Source organism: Canis lupus, chromosome 27, assembly GCF_003254725.2.
Source record: "Canis lupus dingo isolate Sandy chromosome 27, ASM325472v2, whole genome shotgun sequence".
NCBI lineage: Eukaryota > Metazoa > Chordata > Mammalia > Carnivora > Canidae > Canis > Canis lupus.
Window position 1 is genome coordinate 18,425,491 of NC_064269.1, and position 25,061 is coordinate 18,450,551.

The 25,061-nt window shown below is 39.5% G+C and overlaps 1 protein-coding gene across 1 annotated transcript in view; it reads left to right on the forward strand.

Moving 5' to 3' along the window:
* The window catches only part of TMTC1 (transmembrane O-mannosyltransferase targeting cadherins 1), a 269,956-nt gene that overhangs the window by 110,198 nt on the left and 134,697 nt on the right, over nt 1–25,061 (forward strand). The window contains 2 exon segments of the mRNA XM_025455512.3: nt 13,000–13,081; nt 15,385–15,488. Coding sequence (XP_025311297.3) covers nt 13,000–13,081; nt 15,385–15,488 — 186 coding nt within the window.

Below are 25,061 nucleotides of genomic sequence, written 5' to 3' on the forward strand. Positions count from 1 at the left end.
ATCCTACCAACCTGCTTAGAAGATGGCCAGCTCATTCTGGTTTTCCCAGGACTTTCTTAATTTTAGCACTGAAAGCATGTCCCAGCAAGCTCCTTAGGTCTAGGCATGCTGGACTGGTTGGTCACCCTTGCCAACAATCCAGTCTTGTGTATAACACCTCTAGAATCTGGAAACGTTAGAGGAAAACTTCATAGGATTTTTAATTGGGCTTGAGTTCAGTTTAGGAGAGGAAAAATGTGTTCGACAGTCCCACATTGGGCCCTGATAATGGTGGGATTTGCAAAGATAGTGTTAAGACTTAGATGATTAAGAATCTTTAAAATTTGGTGTAATGAACTAAATTCCTACTGTATCAAACACCATGGTGAGTTGGCAATGGAAACTTAGGTGAGTTAATACAGAAACAAATGATGTTAGTCAGTTAACATTAAGTTACTTTACACTTGGTTTGGTGACTGGAAATATAACAACACTGTGGTAGTGTGTCCATGAGAAAATAAAATTGCTGCTAAGAAAACGGAAACACTATATTTAGCAGTTGCTATGAAAGTCATTAGAACAACGAAACTGTTTAATGAGTATTAAGTAATAATGTCCAGGCTGCTGCTGGCCAATAGCGGCGGATATTTTCATGAAAGTAGAGAAAGCTGGGGGTGTGTGGTGGCCAAGTGTATGACGTTTGAAGTTGAGGGCACCTTTTGCTCTTTTGACAGAATTCAGACAAGGCTCCCCTTCCTCAAGGTGGATGCAATGGGCACCAGAGTGCCTGGGTTGTTGTAGGGAGCATGGGCTGGATTTCAGCCCTTGCAGCGCTCCTCTAGTCCACCTCCTCAGCCAACTACCTTGGGGAGGCACAACCTGCCCACCACATTGGAGGATCTGGCTTCAGCATCCAAGCTGAATGAAAGGAAACCAGTGAATGAGAAGAATGTTGAAAGCTAAATTCTAGCTTCATCTTCTAGGAAAATATTTGGATCTCTTTCCCTTCTCCTTTCAGGAAGGAGGGAGCTTTTAGACCTTGAGGGAGGTGAGTCCTTTTTCTATACTTAACCCTTGATGAGTTCACTGATTCATTCTTTTTTTTTTTTTTTAATGTGGCCATGAAAGACAGGCCATAGTGTTTTAGAATTTCCATTGAAGTTGTGGTCACTACTCCAATAATGGCTACTTTGGGTGCCTTTATATTCTGGGTACTGTGTTGAGCCACTTACATACCTTGTCTCATTGATATCCTTTCAGTGAACCTGTAAGGTAGAAATTAGGATGATCCTTTATGGCTGAGGCACCCGAGACCCAGAGAGGTTGAAAGGGTTGGCTAGTCTTTCAGTTGGGAACTGAACGAGCCAGAATTCCGCAAGATGGGCTGGCCCTCTGTCACAGGCACTATCTTTTATGAGCTTAGTATGAGAGACCTTTAGACCTCTGACAACCAAGGCATCATATACAGAGATGACTAAAACTTAACACACTGTGACATCACAACATTATTTTCCTTTTTTTTTTTTTTTAAGATTTTATTTATTTATTCATGAGAGACACAGAGAGAGAAGCAGACTCCCTGTGGGGAGCCCGATGGTGCAACTCAATCCTAGGACCCTGGGATCATTCCCTGAGCCAAAGACAGACGCTCAACTACTGAGCCACCCAGGTGCCCTGCAACATTATTTTCTGAATGTTTCCTTTGAAAAATTTAAATAAATATAATTAGATATGAGTATACATATGAAAAACATGACTGGGACTGGAATTTCTAGTTCCTTTGGCAATTTTCCCACTTCATCTTTCCATGTTATATTTTAAAATGAGACTCCTGGGCAGCCCAGGTGGCTCAGCGGTTTAGCGCTGCCTTCAGCCCAGGGCCTAATCCTGGAGACCTGGGATCAAGTCCCAAGACGGGCTCCCTGCATGGAGCCTGCTTCTCCCTCTGCCTGTGTCTCTGCCTCTCTCTCTCTCTCTTGTGTCTCTCATGAATAAATAAATAAAATCTTTGTTAAAAATAAAATGAGATTCCTATCTAGAAGTAAATTAGGAGAGTTTTAAAAATGATGCGACCAAAAAAAGCATGCATTTGAAAATAAATTACATAGACTTAATTATTATGTGTTCCTAACTTCCATAGTACTGGAATTTTACACAAACATTAAAACCATGACAATTATCTGAAAATGAGTATTTCTGTGTTATGTATATTCTGTGCTAAGAGCCACCACAGTTATTATTTCTACTCTGAAATCGTAGTTAAAGCTTTCTCCTTAGGAGCTTTCAACATGTGCGAACACTGGAATTTAAAAATGAAACCAAATTGCCTAGAGTTGGACCTTAACAACTAAAACGTTTTAAAATATGTGGCATATTTGTCCTCAGTGTAAAAAAGAATTCCAAGTGAAATAAAACTTGAATCCCCCTACAGTTACATTCTTATAGGAAATGAGAATTTTAAAGGTGTTTGCTGGGGCGCCTGGGTGGCTCAGTCGGTTAAGCAGGTGCCTTCAGCTCAGTTTGTGATCCCAGAGTCCTGGGATCAAGCCCCATGTTGGGCTCCCTGCTCAGTGGAGAACCTGCTTCTCCCTCCCCCTCTCTGTTCTCCCTGCTTGCGCATGCTCTCTCTCTGTCTCAAATAAATAAATAAATCTTTTTTTTTTTAAAGGTGTTTGCCAGGACTATGCAGAAATGACCAGTGGCCCCCTTTCCAGCCCTTTCAGTTCTGACGGTCAGCCCTCTGACCTTTGCTATAAAGGGTGTTAGTGTTTGGAGCCAGGGAAATGGGCTGTACTCTGGATAAGTTTGGACCAAGGAAAGGTTTCTCTTCTGCATCAGCTGTGCCTATCTCCCTGTGAATGGTGCTGTGTTTTCTTACTTAGACCACCTATCTTGACCACAGCACAGCCTTGGCTGCTGGGAAGTGATCTATCTCAGGAGGAGCCATGGTCTTGAAGCCCAGGTAGCCACGGGTCCTCCTTGGCCTCTGCATGAACCCTGTGCGTGAACCCATGTGTACCAGAGGGCTTCTGGGTTTACCTTCTGTTTTTAGGAGTTGCTTCAGACCATGAGCCGAAGGCCCTATATTGAAAGCTGGATTGGAGACATAAAAGGTTTAAGCGAGGCTTCCTCCTCGGCATGTCTAAAATCTAAGCTGTCTGCATCTGTAGCACAGACCCTAACCTAAGTTACCCAGGGACAAACATAAAAATGGGATAGAGTCCCAGCTGGGCCAGCCTGGTCTGTGTTTTACATGGATGCAACAAGTGCAGGAGAGGCCAAGAGAGGATGCAGAGCTACAGCACACGATGACTCCCCACCCTTCCTGCATGGTGCCCAGTCTGGGTATTGACTGTAAGGTTTCAAACACCTAAGGAGGAGGTCAGAGATGGGACCATGGTGAGACACGGTCCTGCTCTGGGTATTAAAAGTGCTCTAGGGACAAGGGTGATGCCAGGTGAGGACTGGGGAAGTCTTAGGGGAGAGGGAGCTGGCTGCCCGGTGTGACCCCTTGCCCATTTGTGGCTGAGCAGAAGGGAGGCAGAAACAACATCAGTGATCTTTAGGGATATTCTACTGCTCTTTGAGCTGTCATGGTTTCAGAATTCCACTTTCGCGTTTCCGCATTCAGGTTTCAGACCCTTGACCCTGATAGACAGAGGAGCATTCTTGGTATAGAGGAGGAGGGGCTGCCCATGCTGTGTGGTAGAAATCACACCTGCTTCATACTCTGTTGTTGTGTGTCTTTAAAGAGCTAATATAGGTGCTTAGTTCAGGTTCTTGGCCCTTAGCTGTTATTTAAATGCTCCATGGATGTTTTATTTCTTTCATGTATTGTTTATAGGACCTAACTCAGTGCCCAGTATTTTGCAACTTGAATCTTGCTATTGGAACAGCCTGTCGTTTTTCATAGCGATGAAGTTGCAGCAGCCTTTCTGTTAATTTCCTAAACTGATCGGGTATATATGGTATCCTGAATCATCATCCTTTTGAGCACATGTTAATGACGCATTTGGACTTGAGAGTAGTGTTTGAGACTCAGGCAAGGGAAGGTGAAGACATTTAGTTGGCCGTGATAGAGAAGTAGCAAAGCATTGGTAATTAAGGGCACAAGCTAGATTTGACATTCTGACTCCTTGCCTACTACCAGTTAGACCTTAAGGCAGGTTTTTTGATCCTCAATACTTTGGTTTCCTCATTTATAAGATGAAGATTTTAATAGTGCACAACTTCTAGGAAGGTGCTGAGGATTTATACGTAGGGACTAAGCCTGGGGCACTGTAGGCTTTGACGCAGTGTCAGCTATCATTTTATTGCCCTTGTTAACAGAAAGGGTGTTTCCCCAGTTTACCAGGACAGTCCCTAATACCAAAAACACTTTTTCACTAGCTGAATTGTATTGGAATTTATCAGTCCATATATTCCAATAAGAGGTTTAGAAAATATGATTATGGTATCATTGGCTGTTTTTTATCTTCTCAGTGCAAAAGTTTACTTGTGTACCCACACAAATATGCATTGCAAATAGCAGTAATCTCATTTGCATGAGTTCTTAGAGTCTGGTATGCAAGAAGTTTGGATGGATAGAAATAAGGGGAAACCTTCAGCAAATGGTATTTGAAAGTGTGATTGGAGAAGAGATCACGTGATGCAGCTAACAGGCCTGGAATCAGCCATAACACGTCTGAATTCTGGTTCAGGAGGCACTGCTCACTAGGTCCAGATCTGTAATGTGGGGATGGTGCTCTCTCTTCTGCCAAGGGCATATGGATCACTCAAGGATTAAATATTAGACTAGACTGTAAAGCCCTTTGACATAGAAAAGGCCGTACAGTGCATCTATGTATACTCTTGTAATGGGTTTTTATTTTGGCGATTTAATATTCTGGTTAGTAGAAAGTTTTTATAGATACCAAATTAATGACCAGTCAACACAAAATTGAAATGTATTAAGAAAAGGCTTGGGATCCCTGGGTGGCGCAGCGGTTTGGCGCCTGCCTTTGGCCCAGGGCGCGATCCTGGAGACCCAGGATCGAATCCCACATCGGGCTCCCGGTGCATGGAGCCTGCCTCTCCCTCTGCCTGTGTCTCTGCCTCTCTCTCTCTCTCTCTCTCTCTCTCTCTCATAAATAAATAAAAATTAAAAAAAAAAAAAAGGCTTAATGCTAGATCAGACTGCTAAAGAAACATAACAACATATGCCTTTCTCATTTATCCTACCATAAGGTCTCTCTACCTACTTGGACTAGAACCTCATCTATTTCTGCATCTGAGATCTCAGAAACTTTCAGAATCACTGCTGCCTACCATTTCCCCATTAGGGGCTGCTAGGGCCTTTGCTCTTTGTTGCGGACCTCAGGGTGTTCTCAGTAGCAACATCATATAGTGACAGTTTCTGCTGGAAATCCCATTGGGTCATCACTATGTGAAGCCCTTCATCAGCTGTTCATTGCTGTCAGAATGAAGTCCAAACTCCACAGTGGATGTGATAGTCAATGGGGCCCTTGCCTGGCTCTCCAGCCTTGGTGTTGCCACTCTGCAAGTATTACATCCCAGAGCTAGAGTGAACTTCTATTTTCCTCATCTTGCTTGCTTTATCTCAATCCTAGGCCTCTGTATCCCTGTCTTATTCCTTTTCACCTTACCTGGTTCACGTCTCATCTTCCTCAGGTGTCAGCTTCATTGTCACTCTTGGGGCATCCTTATCTGGTTCATTTTGTTGCTGCTTGCCACTTCTCTCTGTGGGGCTGGCTGGCTCATGGGTTCATAGTACAGTGACACCCTCTCAACTATGCACATGCTCTCCTTTTGGCCAGCTATTCTCACTTAGGAATTCTGAATCAGCCCATGGTACGTGAAGCTTATATTTCAAACTGTGGCAACCATTACACATATTAACCTTTAAGAGGATACTTGATAAAAGACCCTTCAAGAATTGTGCACTACCTCAGTTCATTCGTTTGAAAAACTTATACTAAAGGTTTTACTCTAGACTCGTAGAAATGGAGAAGATACTGAAGATGAATGAACTTAATCATTTTTTAAAGTTATTATTTATTTTTTCATGAGAGACACACACACAGAGAAGCAGAGACATAGGCAGAGGGAGAAGAAGCAGGCTCTCCACAGGGAGCCCAGTGTGGGACTCATCCCAGGACCCCAGGATCACACCCAGAGCCAAAGGCAGATGCTCAACCACTGAACCACCCAGGTGTCCCAATCATTTTTAATTCAGTAGAAATCAGTGTGTTGTTAACACGCAGAAGGGCATTTAATAAATAATCTGTTGAAAATGTACTAAATAAACCAGATCTATTTTACTTATATGCTGCATAGAGTAGTGAATGCTTTGGATTTGGAGTGATATCTTGCCTCTGCTACTTGCCAGCTGCAAAATCCTGAGTAAATCCTTCCTTCAGTCTTGTTCACAAGATGGGGACCAGCATGGCTCACGGGGCTGGTATGGCATTGAATCCAATTAAAAAAGGTAAAGTGCTCAGCACAGTGACTAAGGCATGTGAAATGCATTAAGTATTCCCTATTATGAATGAATTGAAACTTTTCTGGGACTGCTAATGACAGACAAGGATGACATCACCAGAACTGAATTTTTGCTGTTACATGTAGAAGGAATAAAAGTTGAGACCTCTGACTAAATTCATTTTAGAAGGAATATAACTTAGACTACAGATTTAATTAATAAAGCCTGAACTCATTGATCTTTGACATCGAAGGATCCTGATCTTCCGCAAATCAGTTAATATTTCTGGAGTTCATCCCCCCTCCCTCCCCTGCTGTAAAACTGCCTTAGCTATTCTGATCTCTTCCAGTTCCCCCTATGCCTTCTCTGTCTTTATTTCCACACATTTCTTTGTAAATAACACACTGAGCTAATTTTAAAGTTTCTGGAAGAAAAATTTACCACAGCTACGGAATGGGGTATTGTAGGTCAATTGGGGTTTTTGAATAGATAAAACTGAGAAATTCATCATTGTCTTCTTAGAATTGTTAGCTCCTTTCCTTCAGACTCTGCATTTGAATATCAAAGGACACATCAAAGGGTGTTTCACTCCTCTTCAGAATGCCTTTGGTTATTAAGATTTAGATGAGGCACTTTATGGGTTCAAGGAGAGTGCATTAAAGAAGAACCCAAAGACACTTAAATTTCCTTTTGTTATTTTTGTTAAGCTTATAATCTTTTCCATTGTGAGCTGTGTCTTTTTTATTTTGGTCAACAAAACAAAACAAAACACCTTTTTTTCTTGTGTTTCAAACAGAAGCAGATACCTGAATTCCTATTCTAAAAAACTCTGAATTTAATTTTTTAAAAAAATTTTGATCATGGTATAGGACCCTTTATGAGTCTCTTTTCTTACCGTGAAAGAACAGGAGAAATTAAATTAGTATGATTGGTGTTCTAGAAGGAATTTTGTCTAGAGCACATAAGACAGGTAAAATTTTCCTTCTACACTTTCAGCTTCTTTGGCTGATCTAATAATTAAATTGACACAGGATCGATTAACATGAGAAAACAAATTTAATTTCCTACATATGGGAGCCCCATAAAAATATGAGACCCAAAGGCAAATCAGGTTTACAGGCCTTCCTGAGCTAAGAAATGGGGTAGGGGCCTGGGGCTTCCAAGGAAGGGAGGGGAGATAATTTGCAGGACAATAGGAAGAGCAGATGTTTGGTAATAACAGATTTGCTTGATCATACTGGTAAGTCATTCAGATAAAAGTTATCTCTGGTGTAGCTTTCTATAGGATGCAGGCCCCTTCTATAAATTCTTTTAGGTAGTTAAGGGAGAGGTAAAGGTTTTTCTTGAGTTGGCTGGGTCTTGATTGCCTTCAGTTTAAAATAATACACATACCAGAGTGGTATATTTTAGGGTCATGTATTCTGAGCCCTTTCAAGCTTTTTATAATTTATTGGCATAATATTAAAAAGTAGCACCTCTTTGTATTTGAGATGTTTGCCCCAGGGGCTCAAGTTAAGGCAAAAATTAACAGGTTTTTATAGATCCTGATGATGTCATTTTAGAATATAGGTGAGGTGCTGGGGTGAGGTCCGGAGCTGATGACCAAGAAAGGATTCTTGAGACATCTTTGGTGCAAAATGGTGGTTTTATTAAAGCATGGGGACAGGACCATGGGCAGGAAGAGCTGCTGCCCTTGGCTTGTGAGGGGTGGCTGACAATATAACTTGGGAGTTAGGGGAGGTAAGGAAAGGGGAGGTTTCAAAAGGATTTTCCTATGTTAAAAAAGACAGGATCCTGGAGGCCTTGCCATTGTCAATTAAGGTTGTTTTTCCCTCTAGCAAGGCAGTAACATTAAGATAGTTGGGAGCTTCCTGGAGGAATATTACACTCTGCCCGCGTCAAGTACCTGTCAATGGGCTGCAGATTATAAGGACACTTAATTGTATCTACATTTCTTTCTGGAAGCTAGGTTATTGATAAAAAATGCTTAGGGCGGGCAGCTAGGAGCGCCTGAGGAATGTCACACATGTCCCACCTGGTGGGGGCGGGGATTTGTAGGGTGTCCGCTTCTGCTTTGTCCTCAGCTTGCCTTCTGTTCCCTCATCACTGAGAAGGGCTGAAAAGTATAATATAACATCTTCAATTAAACCAGCAGGATTGGGGGATCCCTGGGTGGCTCAGTGGTTTGGTGCCTGCCTTGGGCCCAGGGCGTGATCCTGGAGTCCCGGGATCAAATCCCACATCTGGCTCCTTGCATGAAGTCTGCTTCTCCCTCTGCCAATGTCTCTGCCTCTCAATCTCTCTCTATCTCTCATGAATAAATAAATAAATAATAAATAAATAATAAATAAATAAATAAATAAATAAATAAATAAATTCTTTAAAAAAAATAAAAAATAAACCAGCAGGATTTAAGATTACGGGAAATACTACCATCTAAGTGGTTTTCCTCCTCCAGCTTGCTATCTGCCTCCCAAATTGAGTATTCTTATTTGCACCCTGATCTAGCACTGAAGGATAAAGAACACACAGGGGAAAAGAAGGGGGTAGGGTGGGGTAGGTTCGAGTGGAGGCAGAAAAATAATTTGAAAATTCTTTTTGGGTCTGTAAGCATTTATTGATCATTGTGTTATACATATCAATTATCTGCTGACAATAATTCTGTGTCAACAAAGTTCAGTGGCTTAAAATAAGGAGCATTTATTTAACTCTCAAGATTATGGTGGGTGACTCAGGGTGGTTGCTTGTCCTTAGCTCAGCTGGGACCTCATATGGAATTTGTTGATGAGAAGCTGTGGAGGTGAACTTCAGGAAGTCACGTCTAGCTCTGAATATTCGAACACAATCAAACTGAGAAGGAGGATGTTAGTAGAAAATTTGATGTCAGAAAAATAGAGAGTATTGGGTGTGGGGAAATGCAGGACATGGAATTTATTTGGGATAATCTTGATATTTTGTTTGCCTACAATCAGAAATTGTTAAAAATGCAGAGTGTGATAATGCCAACACCCCACACTAATTTTAAAATATTTTCTCATCCGCAAATACAAATTATGAAGTCTACTAAAGTGGGGGGATCTGTCAGTTAACATTTGCTTCCTCCTAATCTCTTAGCATTTCTTTTTAAAATTTCAGTTTTCTCTCTGTTTTTCTTCAGTTGTTCTTTGTGATGTCATCAATTGGTGAGGACATCCAAAGATCAGTATTTTAGACCTGAAACCATTGAGTCCAACCCATTGATACAAGAAGAAAACAAAGCTCCTTGTAGACTTGTTGAAAGGCCTATAACCAGTGAATTGGAAGCAAAGGGATAGAACCCTTGGTTCCTATTCTCGTGGGGTTCCTCGGTGCTTTGGTTGGGTTGTTGGGATGTTCTCTGGCTTCACAGGGAAAAACAGTGGAGACTTTGGCTGAAATTGAAAATTATCAGTGATGGCACTTGCATAGAGCCTTTTGTTTAAATGGCACTTACAGGTACTGTTGCTTGTGATTTAAATGAATAGCTGAGAGAATGTGATAGAATAGCTAAATATTGTTTTTTGGTCTCTTCCTCGCTAAAAAAGGAATTCTATTGTTCTCATAGAATTGTTATAAGTGGTAAATAATTACGGTTTTATTACTTAGATTTGTCTGGCACATATTAATTATTCGGTATTTTTATTATATTTATTAATAATAGTATTTTCATTATTTGTTATTGTTGTTCAGTTCTACTTTATAGACCATACATATATCACAGACCAATGGGTAAAATCCCACTATCTAATTTTACTGTGAGCTGGGGAGGAGGAAAGGATACTGAGAATTCAGCTCTTGGAGTGCTTCCTGTATGAGCTTAGGAATCTCAGCCTCTAACCTAGTGTTTACTGAAAAGGGGGCCATATCATTTTGGCTTATTTTCTTTTTTTAATATTGGTCAACAACTAGAAATAGGAATTTTGAAAGAAATAATTTTTCAACCTCTGCTCCCTATATCATTCTAAGCTTTCATTGCTTTGGGAAGCTACATTTTAAGAGCAAATTATTTGGTGTCTGAAGGTGCTTAACTTCTTAAGGAAATGGAATTTGTCTTGGATAGAAGAATTTCTGAACAAAGGGACACTTTATAAATATCACTCCCTGAAATAACCATCCTAGTGAGCTTTCAGTGAAACAAAATGCAGAGTTTAGGAATTTACCTAAGTTTAACATTGAACAAAATCCTAAACCCTGTGGTTGGTTGTTATATAGAGAGGCAACCTCTTTTAGTGTTTTCCATTGTGTTAAAATAAACCAGCAATGGAGGGAACCTGAGAAATGAAGCTTTGGAAAGCGGACCAACCCAAGAAGCTCTTTTTCATTCAGTGATACGGCAATTTCAGAACTCCCCAGCACCTTTTCCTTCCTGCACTGCTATTCCCTTCCTGCTGCCATTTATCTTACATCTCGGAAGGGAATAGCAGAAATAATACAGGCTTGATCTTTGTTGAGTCATCATGAAAATGATAGTAATAGGCAGAGCTGAGAGAGGCCACTTAGCAATGGCTTAACCTTCTTGGAATCATAGATCCAGTTGACATGAAAAATCAGAGCCAAGGATTTTGCTTCCGAGATATACATGGATGCAAATATACACAAAATCTCGTGTTCGGATTCAGGAAGTGATGGACTCCCTTAAATGTATTTTGGGACATTAGTGATGCATCTGCATTGTGAGAGCTGACAATATCCCCGGCCTTCCTCCTTGCCTAGCTTGAGAGCTAAGGGAAAGGAAAGGTTTCAGTGCAGTGCTTGGGGTTGGATGCAGTCCAGATTTTGCTAAAAGCTGACTTGTGTTTTTGTGGGCTCACCTCATTTTCTCCACTCATTAAAAACTCTGAAAGGTCAGATCCACAGCTGTTTGTGAACCAGGAATAGGAAAAGGGAAGCCAGAAGAGAGACCTGACTCTGAGTGACATTATTGCCTCCTTAGTGCCATTTGGACACGTTTAACTGATAGAAAACAGAGCAACCATATATATTTTATAAGCAGCTGTCAAGATGGACACTTCTTTGTGATATTAATCCACTGCAGCCTTAAAAAGGGATCTCTCTCAAAATATTCCCATTGTTTAAAGAGACTTCATTCAAATGCATATTTTAAGAGATTCTAGAAGAAATCCTCTGAGGAGAAAATGGATGGAGTAAAAGAAAAAATGTGGGAAAGGGTAGGGAAAATGGGGAAAAAAGGATGAGGTAGGAAATGCTCCTAGGTTACATGATTCCATTTGACTTTCCTTCACTTTGTAGTTTAAAACATAGAAATTTTGCATGTGGGTGAAAATCATGCACTTTAGGCTTTTGCTTGGAGTTTGTTAATAACTTTCTCTTGCTTCCCTTTCATTGTCTTTATGAAAGCCAGCCAATCATGTGCCTTATGTGAAATATGGAGCTCCCACTTTGTGCAAATGAGTGAGCTATGGTAGATACAGGGCCCCTCTGCCCTCTGGAAGTTGACATTCTTTTAACCTAGTTTGGTTCCAGAGGCCATAGGCAGGTGAGAAAATTGCCCACTGCATATTGGTGAGCTCTGATCCCACCACTGATGCTTACTAACTTTGTTAGGTAGGATGAATTTCTTAACCTTGGGTGACCTTGGCATCCGTTATTTTTTCAGGGGTAAGGTATTTGTGAGATAGGGCACCTGGGTGGCTCAATCAGTTAAATGTCTGACTTTTGGGGTGCCTGGATGGCTCAGTAGGTTAAACATCTTCCTTCGGCTCAGGTCATGATCTCAGGGTCCTGGAATGGAGCCCCACTTCAGGCTCCCTGCCCAGCAGGGAGTCTACTTCTCCCTCTGCCCCTCCCACTCCCCATGCTCATGCTCTCTCAAATAAATGAATAAATAAATAACATCTTTAAAAAAAAAGTCTGACTCTTGATTTCAGGTCAAGTCATGATCTCAGGGTTGTGGGATTGAGCCCATCTTGAGCTCTGTGCTCAGTGGGGAGTCTACTTAGGATTTTCTCCCCCCCCTTTCGCCCCTCCCCCCACTCTATATTTCTCTGTCTAAAATAAATAAATCTTATAAAAAAGATATTTGAGAGCTATTGTGTAGATTGAAAGCATAGTACTTCTCAAATTAAATGAAGTAGATAAACTCTTACTTTGTTTCTGATCATCCCTTTGACCAGTGTAACCATACTACAGTTGGCAGAATGCCTGGGTTATTTGGGGTAGATGGGATAGTAATACTCATAGCTAATAGTGCTAGATCCTGCTCCATATATTATTTCATTTTTTCCCACAACCATTATGTGGAGTAGGTACTATTATTATCTCCTTTTCTGTAAGTGAGAAAAATAGATGTGCAAAGAAGTTTAGAAACTTGCCCCTGGTCTTCCAACAGTAAGCAGCTGGGGGGATTGAAATGCAGGTGGTCTGGCTCCAGGAGCCACGCTCTTAGCTATGATCCTTTCTAGCCTTTTTTCAAGCAATAGCTTATTCACATTGAATAGAGAGCATTATGTGTAGTGGACTCTAACACTTATTTAAGACTTTTTTTTCCTTTCCTGTTTCAGGTGTCTGACAGCAAGGAGCAATAGAAATTTCCTGCTTACCATGAGGCCATTCTTAAAAAGGGCCACGTTGGTCATAAGTTATGTAAGTGTATATACATGCGTCTGAAATATCTGATGAGGAATATTTTACTTGGCTTAGAGACATGATTCAGATTATTTAATAGAATCAGCAATAGATTGTAACAACACGATCTTAGGATCAAAGAATTTACATGCCATAAATGTTACAAAGCCTTAGAAGGTATGTATGAAAGCCTCCGAGGGATATGTGAACTCAGTGACACAGACAGTGTGAACTATAATATTTTATGATTCCCTTTCAAGGTGCTAATCCTGGGTTCTTGAAGCAGCACAAACCTGGCTATATTCGGTATTTATTGCTGTATAACAAACCGCCCCAAAATGTAGTGGCTTGAAATAACAACCGCAGATGTTTGCCTTGAATGCTTTAGTTGGGCATCATTGAGCTGGATGGTCCTGATGCTCCTCATGGTTTTTCACTGGAGTTACACAAGCAGGTTCCTATAGCTGGCAGTTATAGATTGTGGTATCTCATTTCCTAGGGTCTCTCCCCGTGTCCTCTCTCTAGCAGGATTGCCAGGACTACTTTACAGCATGGCAGCTGGGTTCTAAAAGAATGAACCAAAAGCTGCAGGACCTGTCATGGGTTAGGCCCAGAACTGATACAGTGTATCTGCTCCCACATTGTGTTGGTCAATGCAAGTCATAAGACCAACTCAGATTAAGAGGAGGGGCGATTGGCTTCATCCTTGTTGGGAAGAGCAGAATGCACATGCAAAGGGGGCAGGAATTCTTGGTGGCCATCTTTGGTGACTGTCACATTAATCACTTTCTTACATTGTTGGATTCAAGATTCCAGATTAGGAGACCAGTCTCTAATGCTGTTGCAGTTTCCCACAAATTTTGATAGGAAACTTACATAAAGTCTTTGACTTGTAATGTCATGTTTACGTGATTTTTTTTCTTTCTTGACATTAAAACATGTTTATGGAGGAATAGTATACAAAAACTGAATGAGGGTGGAGAGCCTTGACTGGACAATCTCAACAAATGGACAAAATATTTCTCTAAAGTATTTCTCAGTATCTTTGCATAGAATTAGAATGATTCATCACTGGTTTCAGAAGTGTTTTATTTTCTTAGAATTGTATGAGAATGCAAGTAATTTGACAGCACTGCTGTGATGGAAGTTGTCAATTATTAATCCTTTTGTTCTTTTAAAAATTTATTCTCAAAGTCCTTTCTGCTGTTTATCTTCCTACTCTTAATTATCACAGCTTTTTTCCTCTACATAGTATTTTAGGGAATTTATATTATTTCAGGGTACTTTTCCTGTTACTGTTGTCGTTGATACTTTCCATTATAATGCCTTTAAGAATTTAAATTCAGTTTGAGCAGGACATTTTGTGAGTGTTAAGATGATTTTAAATTGCTGCCTAGGCATTGTTTACTGTTGATATGCTTTTGGCTGACACCGTACATTTATTTTAGGTTTTTGGATTTGAGGTTATTTATATAAAGGATATTTATAAAGGAAGTCAATGATATTCATGGAAAAAAAAATCCGGCCTTAATTACCTCCAAAATTAATCCTTTAGCTTTTTATTCAAGCAAAGTTTTCCCTCTGACTTTAATAAAAATAATGTAATTGGTCCTATTGAAATGAGAATCATCTGGAACTCCCTTGTAAACAAAACTCATCCCCACAGAAATGTCTCTGCTTCTGGCTTTCTTATTCACCTTAGCAACAGAATAGCACCATTTAGTGATAGAGTTCCAGTGGGTGATACAAAAGCTGTTCCTGGGATTTGTTGAAATAACTCTTCTTGAATGTTCTGCTTCAGGGCATTCAAGGATTGGAACTCTTCACATGTGTTTATTCAAAACACAGCAGTATTATTTATTGTACTTTAAATTAATTTTCATGGGGCTGTGTAAATGGGATGGTTAAGAAAGTGGTTGGCCAATGACATGGGTTCACTTCCTGGATCTTGCAGTTATTAGCTGTGGGATTCTGGGGAAATTACCTCTAAGCGTCAGCTTTCTCATCTACCTCTGGGGTTGCTGTGAGGCCGCAGGTGAGATGGAAAATCTTTAGCACAGTGGATAACAGCTGGTAAATGCTTGATACTGACAGCTGTAATTAAGAATTTGCTTGCCTCTCCCTCAACACCTTCATTGTTTATACTTCTCTCCCTACCCAGCTGTTTCCATCTTGCCTCCTCATCTTGAGTGTTAGGATTTTATAGAAATGCTTACTGTGAAAACAAAATATTTATAAAGCATCTACAAGTGCCCTCGAAAAGGTGGGATTTAACTCCCAAAAAACAATGATTTTCTTACCAAATCTTCTTTTCTTTGAAGGTGACTGTCGTTTTGTACTTCCGTCTGTGGATAATGGGAGGATCTATGCCCCTCTTTTCAGAGCAGGATAATCCAGCTTCATTTTCGCCTTACATTCTAACGAGGTCAGTTAACGTAATTTTTGGGTTTTTTTTTTTTTTTTTTTTAGCTTAACGTGGTATTTATTAGATTGTTTTAAATAATCTTAAATATCAGTTTGCCTTTGCATTTTAAGGAAAGAATGGTTTTATTCTGTCTGGGACATAGGGAGAAAAGAAACTATTATACATTTGCAATTCTTTTCAACTGGTGGTGCTGTTTTGCCAGGCTTATTGCTGATGTTCTCCTATTGGTATGTATTTGCTTATTCAACAAGTATTTTATTGAACACTCATCAATAATAAATATTTACTGAGTGGCAAACGTTACAGAACAATGCACAGAGAAGCACAAAGAGGCTGATTGCACATTAAAACTCTTCATAAAATCAGTGGAGAGGATGAAAGTGGAAAACAGAATAAAACAGTAATTTTTGCTAAGAAATGGCTAATTATGTCATACTGTTTGTCCCTAAGAGATTTAGAGATATTGGATTAAGAAGTGATGTTGATCGATGGATCTGGTTCATTGAGAAGGTTTTTAATTCTTTATCTGTTCAATCTGCTGTGATGTCACGCTAAGGCTTTCAGTTATAATTACGTTTGACAATTTTAAAAACTTTTCTTCAGGATATATTGTTGCTATTATGTTTAAACATTAAGATGCACTGTTCTTAAGTTTTTATAGTTTTATATATACTTTTTAACATTTAATATCATTTTCATAATAGTAACCTTCACTTTTTTGTGTTTGCAAAGACACAATAAGTCTTAAACTTTGATCTGCTGCCCATTTATAGTTTGGCTTACTTGTATCTCTTAGGGAGAATACATTGTTGGATTTTGTTTCTATTCCAGGCGGTGATCTTTGCTTTATTTGACTCATTTATTTTATATGTTTCAGTTGATACACTTCTATTTTCTTTGTCTTGTTTTCCTTTATTGTTCCCATTCTTTTCTTCCTTTCTTAAAAAAAGGTAATTTCCCCTTCAAAAAAAAATAACTTCCAACTTGATTAGCCCATTTTTACAAAAATATCACATCACAGTTATTTCCATTACTTCTGACATACATTTCCTTTTTTTTTTTTTTTAATTTGTTTATTTATTCATGAGAAACACAGAGAGAGAGAGGCAGAGACACAGGCAGAGGGAGAAGCAGGCTCCATGCAGGGAGCCCAATGTGGGACTCGATCCCGGAACCCTGGGATCACACCCTGGGCGGAAGGCAGACGCTCAACCGCTGAGCCACCCAGGTGTCCCCTGACATATATTTCTATTAAAGAATCTTGAGTGTGCCTTAAGAAATCCTATCATATCCAGCCTCTAGTCTTATCTTTTCTAGGTAGTCTAGACACTTAAAAATAGTTGTTTATGCCTTACGGTTTTAAAAATGTTGTTGTTTCACTAATCATGACCTCTCTACCCAGCTTTTTGTTAATGTTGCAATCTGCTTGTCCTTCTTAGGTAGCTCTCACTGGCTTTCAAAATTTCCAGGATCCTTGTCTGGATATTTTTAGCTCATTGATAAATTGTTTCAGGTTCTGTAGCTCCTTAAATAGCTACATTCACCCCCAGAATAGACTGTTGTGAACTCACCAACCAGTTATTTTCACTCCTGTGTCTTTGGCAAACAAGCACCTACCCTGTGGACCTTAGCATCAGGCCAGGTGCCTTTGGTCTCTGACTTGATCCCCTCCTGTCCATACTGCTTAGACGCCAGGGGTATTCAGTTACATTTTTATCCTACTGGTGGCAGAAAAAAATTGTTTGGTGAAACCTCTGGCTAAAATTAGTATCTTGGACCAGTCATTTTGCCAGGTCCTGCCTTTCACTTCCATGGCATAATATATACTTTTGCAGAGGTGTCTGATACACATTTCATCAAGGACTTTCGGTCTGTGAATCCATCTACGTGACTGTTTTCAGGTCATTTGATCAATATAAAGTGATAGAATGCAATATCCAAACACCCATATATTCTTCCCCTTTTTTCTTTTAAAAAAACATATCTTTCCTCTTGGGTTACCTGGGTGGTGCAGTTGGTTTACTATCCAACTCTTGTTTCTGGCTCAGGTCGTGATCTCAGGGTTGTGAGATGGAGTCCCACATTGGGCCCTGTGCTCAGTGTGGAGTCTGCTTGAGATTCTCTCTCCCTCTCTCTCTGCTCCCCACCGCCCCCCCCCCCAAAAAAACCCCATGTCTTTCTATTTCTGCATTTCATGCTTAAAATACGTAGATACTCAGGGACATTTCAATGACAGTTGCTATAAATGGCTTTTCACATTCCTCTGAGGTGGCTGCATTATAATTGACTCTTTTGAGCATCCAGAAAATTGTCTTTAATTCCTTTCTCAAGTAAGGTTTCTATTCTGCTTGCATAATTGTTTGACCTTTGGTAGGCTGAAGATTCTTAAATTGGATTACCTTGGTCTGTTTCCTAGTTCTGTTGGGTTTTCTTTCCTTCTCATCAGCTGAGCAATAGCTCTGATTTGGCAGGCTCTGTGAGCTCATCATTACTAATCACAGGTTTGTCATCCAGCTGTGTCAGTCTGCCTCATTGCCATTCCACCTCTTTTATTGAGCTTATAAACTCCAAACAACTTTTATAGCATCTTTGCTTCTATCTTGCAAGTATTATATCTTCTTTTAAAATCGATATAATAACTTACACTCTATTATCAGATGAGAATTTTCAGACTAGCTTTCTCTTTCTTTAATAATTGCTGTAGTTTTTACTATATTGCAATAGTTAGCATAGTTATTACTGTAAAAGATTGCTATAGTTATTAACATGTAATTAAAAAAATCCTAAGAGTTTTAAGAGTTACTTGGGCAAGTTTTCCCTTGTTTCAGATGATTTTTTGTGGCTTTAGTTCTGAGATTTCTTCACTTTTAAATTATCTGTTTCCATGTGTTTAGCTAAGTTAGAGGAGATACTCTGTCATTTTCTGTTTACCAGCATTGGGATGCAAAATCATTGTGGTTTGCTCATGAGAATCCTTTGTTAAAAGAATTATCGAAGACATGAGAATAAGACTACAGATGACTGTGTGATATTTACTGTAATGTAGGGCATTGTCTAACAAACCTAGAAGAATACAGCTTTGACTTATTTACACCTACAGTACTATATTTTATAACTCTGTCAACTTAGAACTTAACATATGGAATAGGTTAGGTGTGATTATTTTCTCTGTAGTAGGAAATAAGACTTCAAATGTTATAGTTTTGTTGTCTTGTAGGACACTGAACAAATTTGTGTCTAATTTATCAATCTCATCCCTTTTTATTTTGTCATGGACCATATAACCCAATTTTTTCAAATTTAATTGGAGTATATTGATATATATATATACATTTATATATATTTTATATATATTCTATCTATATATCTATTAATAACCGTATAGACATATAATTTTCATCCTGTACAATTCACCTATTTAAAGTATACAATCCAGGGATCCCTGGGTGGCGCAGCAGTTTGGCGCCTGCCTTTGGCCCAGGGCGCGATCCTGGAGACCCCGGATCGAATCCCACGTCGGGCTCCCGGTGCATGGAGCCTGCTTCTCCCTCTGCCTGTGTCTCTGCCTCTCTCTCTCTCTCTCTATCATAAATAAATAAAAAAATTAAAAAAAAAAAAAGAAAAAAATAAAGTATACAATCCAGTGGTTTTCTCTATACTCACAGAATTGTGCAACCATCATCACAATCAATTTTAGAGCATTTTCATCTCCCAAAAGGAAATCTTCTATCCATTAGCAATTACTTCATATTTTTCTTAGCCCTCCCCCACCCACCCCAGATAATCATCAATCTGCTTTTTACCTCTGTTGAGTTACCGGTGCTGAAAGCATCTTATCAATGGAATCAAATAGTATGTGGTCTTTTATGACTGGCTCCTTTCACTTAGCGTAATGTATTCAGAATTCATCCATGTTGTAGTATGTATTCATACTCCATTCTTTTTTATTTTATTTTTTATTTTTTTTAAAGATTTTATTTATTTATTCATAGAGACATAGCTAGAGAGAGAGGCAAAGACACAGGCAGAGGGAGAAGCAGGCTCCATGTAAGGAGCCCGACGTGGGACTCGATCCCGGGTCTCCAAGATCACGCCCTGGGCTGCAGGCGGTGCTAAACCGCTGCGCCACCGGGGCTGCCCCCATTCTTTTTTAATTCCCCAGTAATATGCTAAAGTATAGGTGTAGCACTTTTTATTTTACCTTTCATCTTTGATGGCTGTTATGAATAATGTTGCTATGAATATTCACTTACAAGTTTTTGTTTGTATGTTTTCATTTCTCTTGCACTAATGTACTTAGGAGTTGAATTGCCAGGCCATAGAAGTTGACTTTGTATTTAACTTTTTGAGAAACTCCAGACTACTTACCAAAGCAGCTGTACCATTTTACATGTCCACCTGCAGTATCTGAGGGTCCAGTTTCTTGGTATCCTCACCAACACTTCTCTTTTTGACAATCTTTCTGTTGTTTTAATTATAGCTGTACAAGTGGGTATGAAGTGGTATTTCATTATGGTTTTGATTTGCTTTTCCCTTATGGCTAATGATGTTGAACATCTTTTCATATGCATATTGGCCACTTCTATATCTTCTTCAGAAAAAATGTCTATTCAGATTCTTTGACCAGTTTTTTTTCTTTGACCAGTTTTTAATTATTTTTATTATCAAGGGTTTTTATTATTTTATTATTTACTTTTTATTGTTGAGTTGTAATAGTTCTCTATATATTCTAGATACAAGTTGCTTATCAGCACATAATTTATAAACATTTTCTATCTTTCTGTGGGTTGTTCTTCCCCTTTCTTGATGGTGGCCTTTTGAGCACAAGTGTTTTTAAATTTGATCAAATCCAGGCTATCTATTTTGTTGTTGTTGCTTGAGCTTATATCTAAGAAGGCTTTGCTTAATCCAAATTTTCTTTTTAAATTGGCTTTGTCAAGTATCTGGTTGCCTTATTAAACAGTTATATAAACCTTTATTTTCACTGTGTGTTTATATAAGGATTAAATTTTTAATGTTTTTAAAATCGCACTTTGATCCAGTTTATGTTAACAGTAATTTGGAAGCAGAATTTTAAGTCAAATTTAGAATTTGATTTCTTATACTTGATTATTTATCATTGAACGTGTCAAATCACAAGGTAAATCAATAAAGTATTGAAGGATCATCATTATCAGAATACACTGACAGTAAGGTTCTTAATTTTTTGCCTTTCCATTTTAACCCAAACATTCAGATTGTATTAGCTGTCAAGAATTTGATGTGACGGGCAGCCTGGGTGGCTCAGCGGTTTAACGCCGCCTTCAGCCCAGGGTATGACCCTGGAGACCCAGGATCGAGTCCCACATCAGGCTCCCTGCATGGAGCCTGCTTCTCCCTCTGCCTGTGTCTCTGCCTCTCTCTCTCTCTCTGTGTGTGTCTCTCATGAATAAATAAATAAAATCTTTAAAAAAAAAAAAGAATTTGATGTGACTAATCAATAAATTTTTCAACCCATAATTAATTGAGATTGTGTCGATTAGTTGAATGGTATGACATTGAATTATAAACATTTCCATTTTAGACCTGAGAAGAAAAGTGTAAGTAGAATTTAAAGAATGGAGGAGATACTATAGTTTGCATGGCTTTCTCTCTCTCTCTCTCTTTTTTTTTTTTTTTCATATTTTACCTATTTATTCATGAGAGACACACAAGAGAGGCAGAGACCTAGGCAGAAGGAGAAGCAGGGTCCCTGCAGGGAGCCCAATGTAGGACTCAATCCTGGGACCCCGGGATCACAACTTGAGCCAAAGGCAGATGCTCAACCACTGAGCCACCCAGGCGTCCCATGCATGGCTTTCTCTTGACAAGCAAGTTCCTTGGGCCCAGTTGTCCCAGCCAAATAACCTAGTAATCATGACTGACTACTACCTTTCTTTCATCCCTCACCTCTAAGCGGTCATGTAGTCCTATACCTTTGATCTTAATGCTGCTAGAATTTTTTCACAGTCTCTATCCCTGCTGCAACCTATTTTCATTAAGCTTCGCGTGGTCTCTCACGTGTATTACTGAAATCCTCCTAACTTGTCTTTCTCCCCACAGTTTGGTCTCCTCTAATATATCTTCCACACTATTTCCAAATGATATTTCTCACTGGCTTAATATTTAAAGGTCAGTGGTTGTCTGTACTCTTTAGGATAAGGAGTAAGGAGTTTTGACCATGGTTTTTCTCTTCAGGCTCATCTCTTGATACCCCTCTGCCCTTCCTCCCTAACCTTAGACATTAACCATCTTAACCTGCTTTAGTTCCCTAAATGCCTTTTACCTCAGAGTTTTTTTATTGTTGATTCTAGAAGATCTTGCCAGAACCTTCTCAAGCATGTTCCCTGAACCACTACAACCTAACACCTCAGAATCCTGGGACCCTCCCAGACCCCCATCCATCCTATTTACCTGTGCTGTCTGTTTCTCAGTCTAAGCCCAGCCCATTCATGAAGACTCAGGTAAGTGCAGAAAGGTTCCTCTGATATAAAACTCACAGTAACTGCTCCGCACTCACAGGCTATACACTTAGTTATTTCCAGCAGAGTGTGAATTTGCTCTAGTAAGAGTGCTCTTTTCTTGAATTCAGAATCTGGTTTTTTACTTGGGAGTAAGAGGAAACTCTGTCCATTTTTTGTTTTGTCAGGTTGGCTCTCCTGCTTCCTTTCTGAGTCTTTCACAGTTCTTGTACCTTTGAATGCCCAGATAACTATAGCTAGAATATTGTTTATATAACTCACAAGAGATTCTCTGTTATCTTCTTTGAAATTGCCCTAAATTCAGATTTTATTAAATTACTTAAAAAAATTTTTACAGTTAAGAAAATTTTGCCCTCATATGTCCAAATCCCTCCATCCCTCTCATCCCACATGGAATTTCTGTAGGAACGAGGGCCAGGACAGAAGTTTTTACCAGAAGTGAAAGAGCATGAGTAGTGACCTGCCCCCCCAAAATGTACTGAAACAGAAGGACAAAAAATAAAAATAAAAAAAAATACCATGGTAGTGATTTCAGCAATTTGAGATTGAAAATTTTGCATTTGAAACTTTGGGGATTGGATTTGAGAGTAGAAAGTGGAAACCTAAAGCCAAGGATTGAGGCATGAGTTTGTAGCAAGAATCCTGACCTAAAAGGATAAAATCCAGGACAAGTTGAGTACAGCAGAGCTGAAAGAGAGTGAGAGCGAGAGTGATGAGAGCGAGAGCAATTGTCTAGATCTGTACTGTCCACTGTGGGAGCCACAAGTCACATGAGGCTGCTACTGGGCACTTCCAATGTGACTAGTCTGAATTGAGATGAGGATAAATGAGGATAAATGAAGTCTACATGGGATTTTGGAGATGAAATCCTGTAAGAAAAAAAAAGAAATTAAAATATACCACTAATAATTGACTATATGTTGAAGTGATATTTTAAGTCTACTTACTGAAACAAAATACATTACCAAAATTATCATGTTTCATTTTATTTTTTTTAAGTGTAGCTAACAGAAAATTTGAAATGATGTATGCTTTTGTTGTATTTCCATTGGACAGCACTGGCCTAAATCAAGCACTGGGGCTCTTGGCCTGAGAGGGTGAAGGATGAGCAGGCTGGTAAGGAGTAAGTGGTGCATGGAGCCCACACCACATCCTCCACAGCCTTCCTCTGCCTCTGGTCTAGGGGTTTCTTCTACTCTGCCAACTCATGTTTTGTTCAGCTGATTTTGAGTGGTGGGAGGATTTTACTGCATTTTACCTTTGGGTGTGAAGACTAACTTCAATTTGAGTTCCATGTGAACAAAATGTGCTTTAGAGCCCAAGACCATGCATGCTCATGACACTTCTTTTAAATTGCTGCCCCAAATTGTGCCCTGACTACAGCCATCCAGGGCTTTATGATTTTACTCCACTTGGGTTGCCAAACCTGCATGAGTCTCTAAAATACTTGGGAATCATGTTGAAGTTTCAGTTCTGGGGTCCAATGCCCCAAGATTCTGCTTCTGCAATTTTGGTACACTGCATTTGAGAAGTGATAGAAGAGGTTTATGTGCAACTTGTTCTGTCACAGAATTGTCTTTTGCCCCAGGATTTACTCATCTGTTTATATTAAATCTCTTCAGAAATGTGATACTTCAAGAGGCACCTGGGTGGCTCAATGGTTGAGCATCTGCCTTTGACTCAAATCGTGATCCTGGGGTTCTGGGATCGAGTCCTGCATTGTACTCTCCATGGGGAGCCTGCTTCTCCCTCTGGCTGTGTCTCTGCCTCTCTCTTTCTCTGTATCTCTCATGAATAAATAAATAAATTCTTAAAAAAAGAGAAGAAAAGAAATGTGATACTTCAACATTCAATCTTGTAAATCTTGGATTAAAATTAAGAACAAAAGCCCAAATTAAGGATGACTTCTGCATAGGGCTGGAGCCTGCAGAAGTGAAAACACAATGATCCACTATTAAAGCCCCTCTCTGCAGCTGCTCCCTAGTAATTGGTTTCCATCTGACAGATCAGAAGGGGACAGGATGTAAAGCTGTGTATACTTGATGGAAGAAGTATTGCCTTTATGATATTGTAAATGGTTGTCTTTCAAATTCAAGAAATAGAATAGGATTTTCAGTGAAAGAATATAAAGGCCCCCTATCAGCATCATGTATTTTCATGAGATATGGTCCTGGATAAGAACATAGAATATATCTACTTAAGTGGGTAGATCTATTTCTGCTGTTCTGAAAACTTGGCAAAGGCTTGTATTACTTTGTAGGAAAACATCAAGATAGGAAATAATAAGATGAAGGTAGAACTCAGCCCCTTCCTTCTGAAGAAGTTTCTTTTTCCATTTTCAGTTGATAGTTTCAAACAGGCACAAACAAAACCTTAGGGGTTTGTTTAATTGTTACAGCCTTGGGGCACTATGTCTTCCTCATCTTTATAGCTCTTGGACCCCCTAACGTATGGGCTATTTCATAATAAACTCTGAATAAATTGAATTCAAATGTAAATTATTATTTTAAAATGCCTTGTGTGTTTCAGTTGAGCTATATTCTGTTCTTGCTCTAGCAACCAACTGGGCCTTGTGTTAGGGGGTCCCCCTACATGTGTTTTTTTGGAATTGAAACTGAAGTTACTCTGATTTTTAAAGCAGTGATTACCAAAGTAGGGTCAATATCAGGATCACCCAGGGAAGTACGTTAAAAATAAAGGTTTCCTGGTTCACGTCCCAGAATTTCTGAAAGAATAGTTGGGTAAGAGACTCTTTATTTGACCAGGAACCTAAGTGGTTCTGGAGGCAGTTGGGTGAAATCCTCAGGTATAAAATGTGTCCTCTGTGGCTGAAGAGCTCTCTGCCAAGGGGGCTGTTGTCTCCATTATATATTTTGAATTATGTTCATAGAAAGTAGCTTCTTGGGGATGAAAGAGGTTATCAAGGTCACTGAGAGTCATTTCCCTAACTGAAATGACACCACGTAATAGTAATTGACCTATTTTGTCTTGGACCCTGGGGATGAAGGGGAGAAATATAGGGGAAGGGGAGAAGTATAGGGAAGAGAAAAGGGGAGGGAGCCTGAGGAGGCAG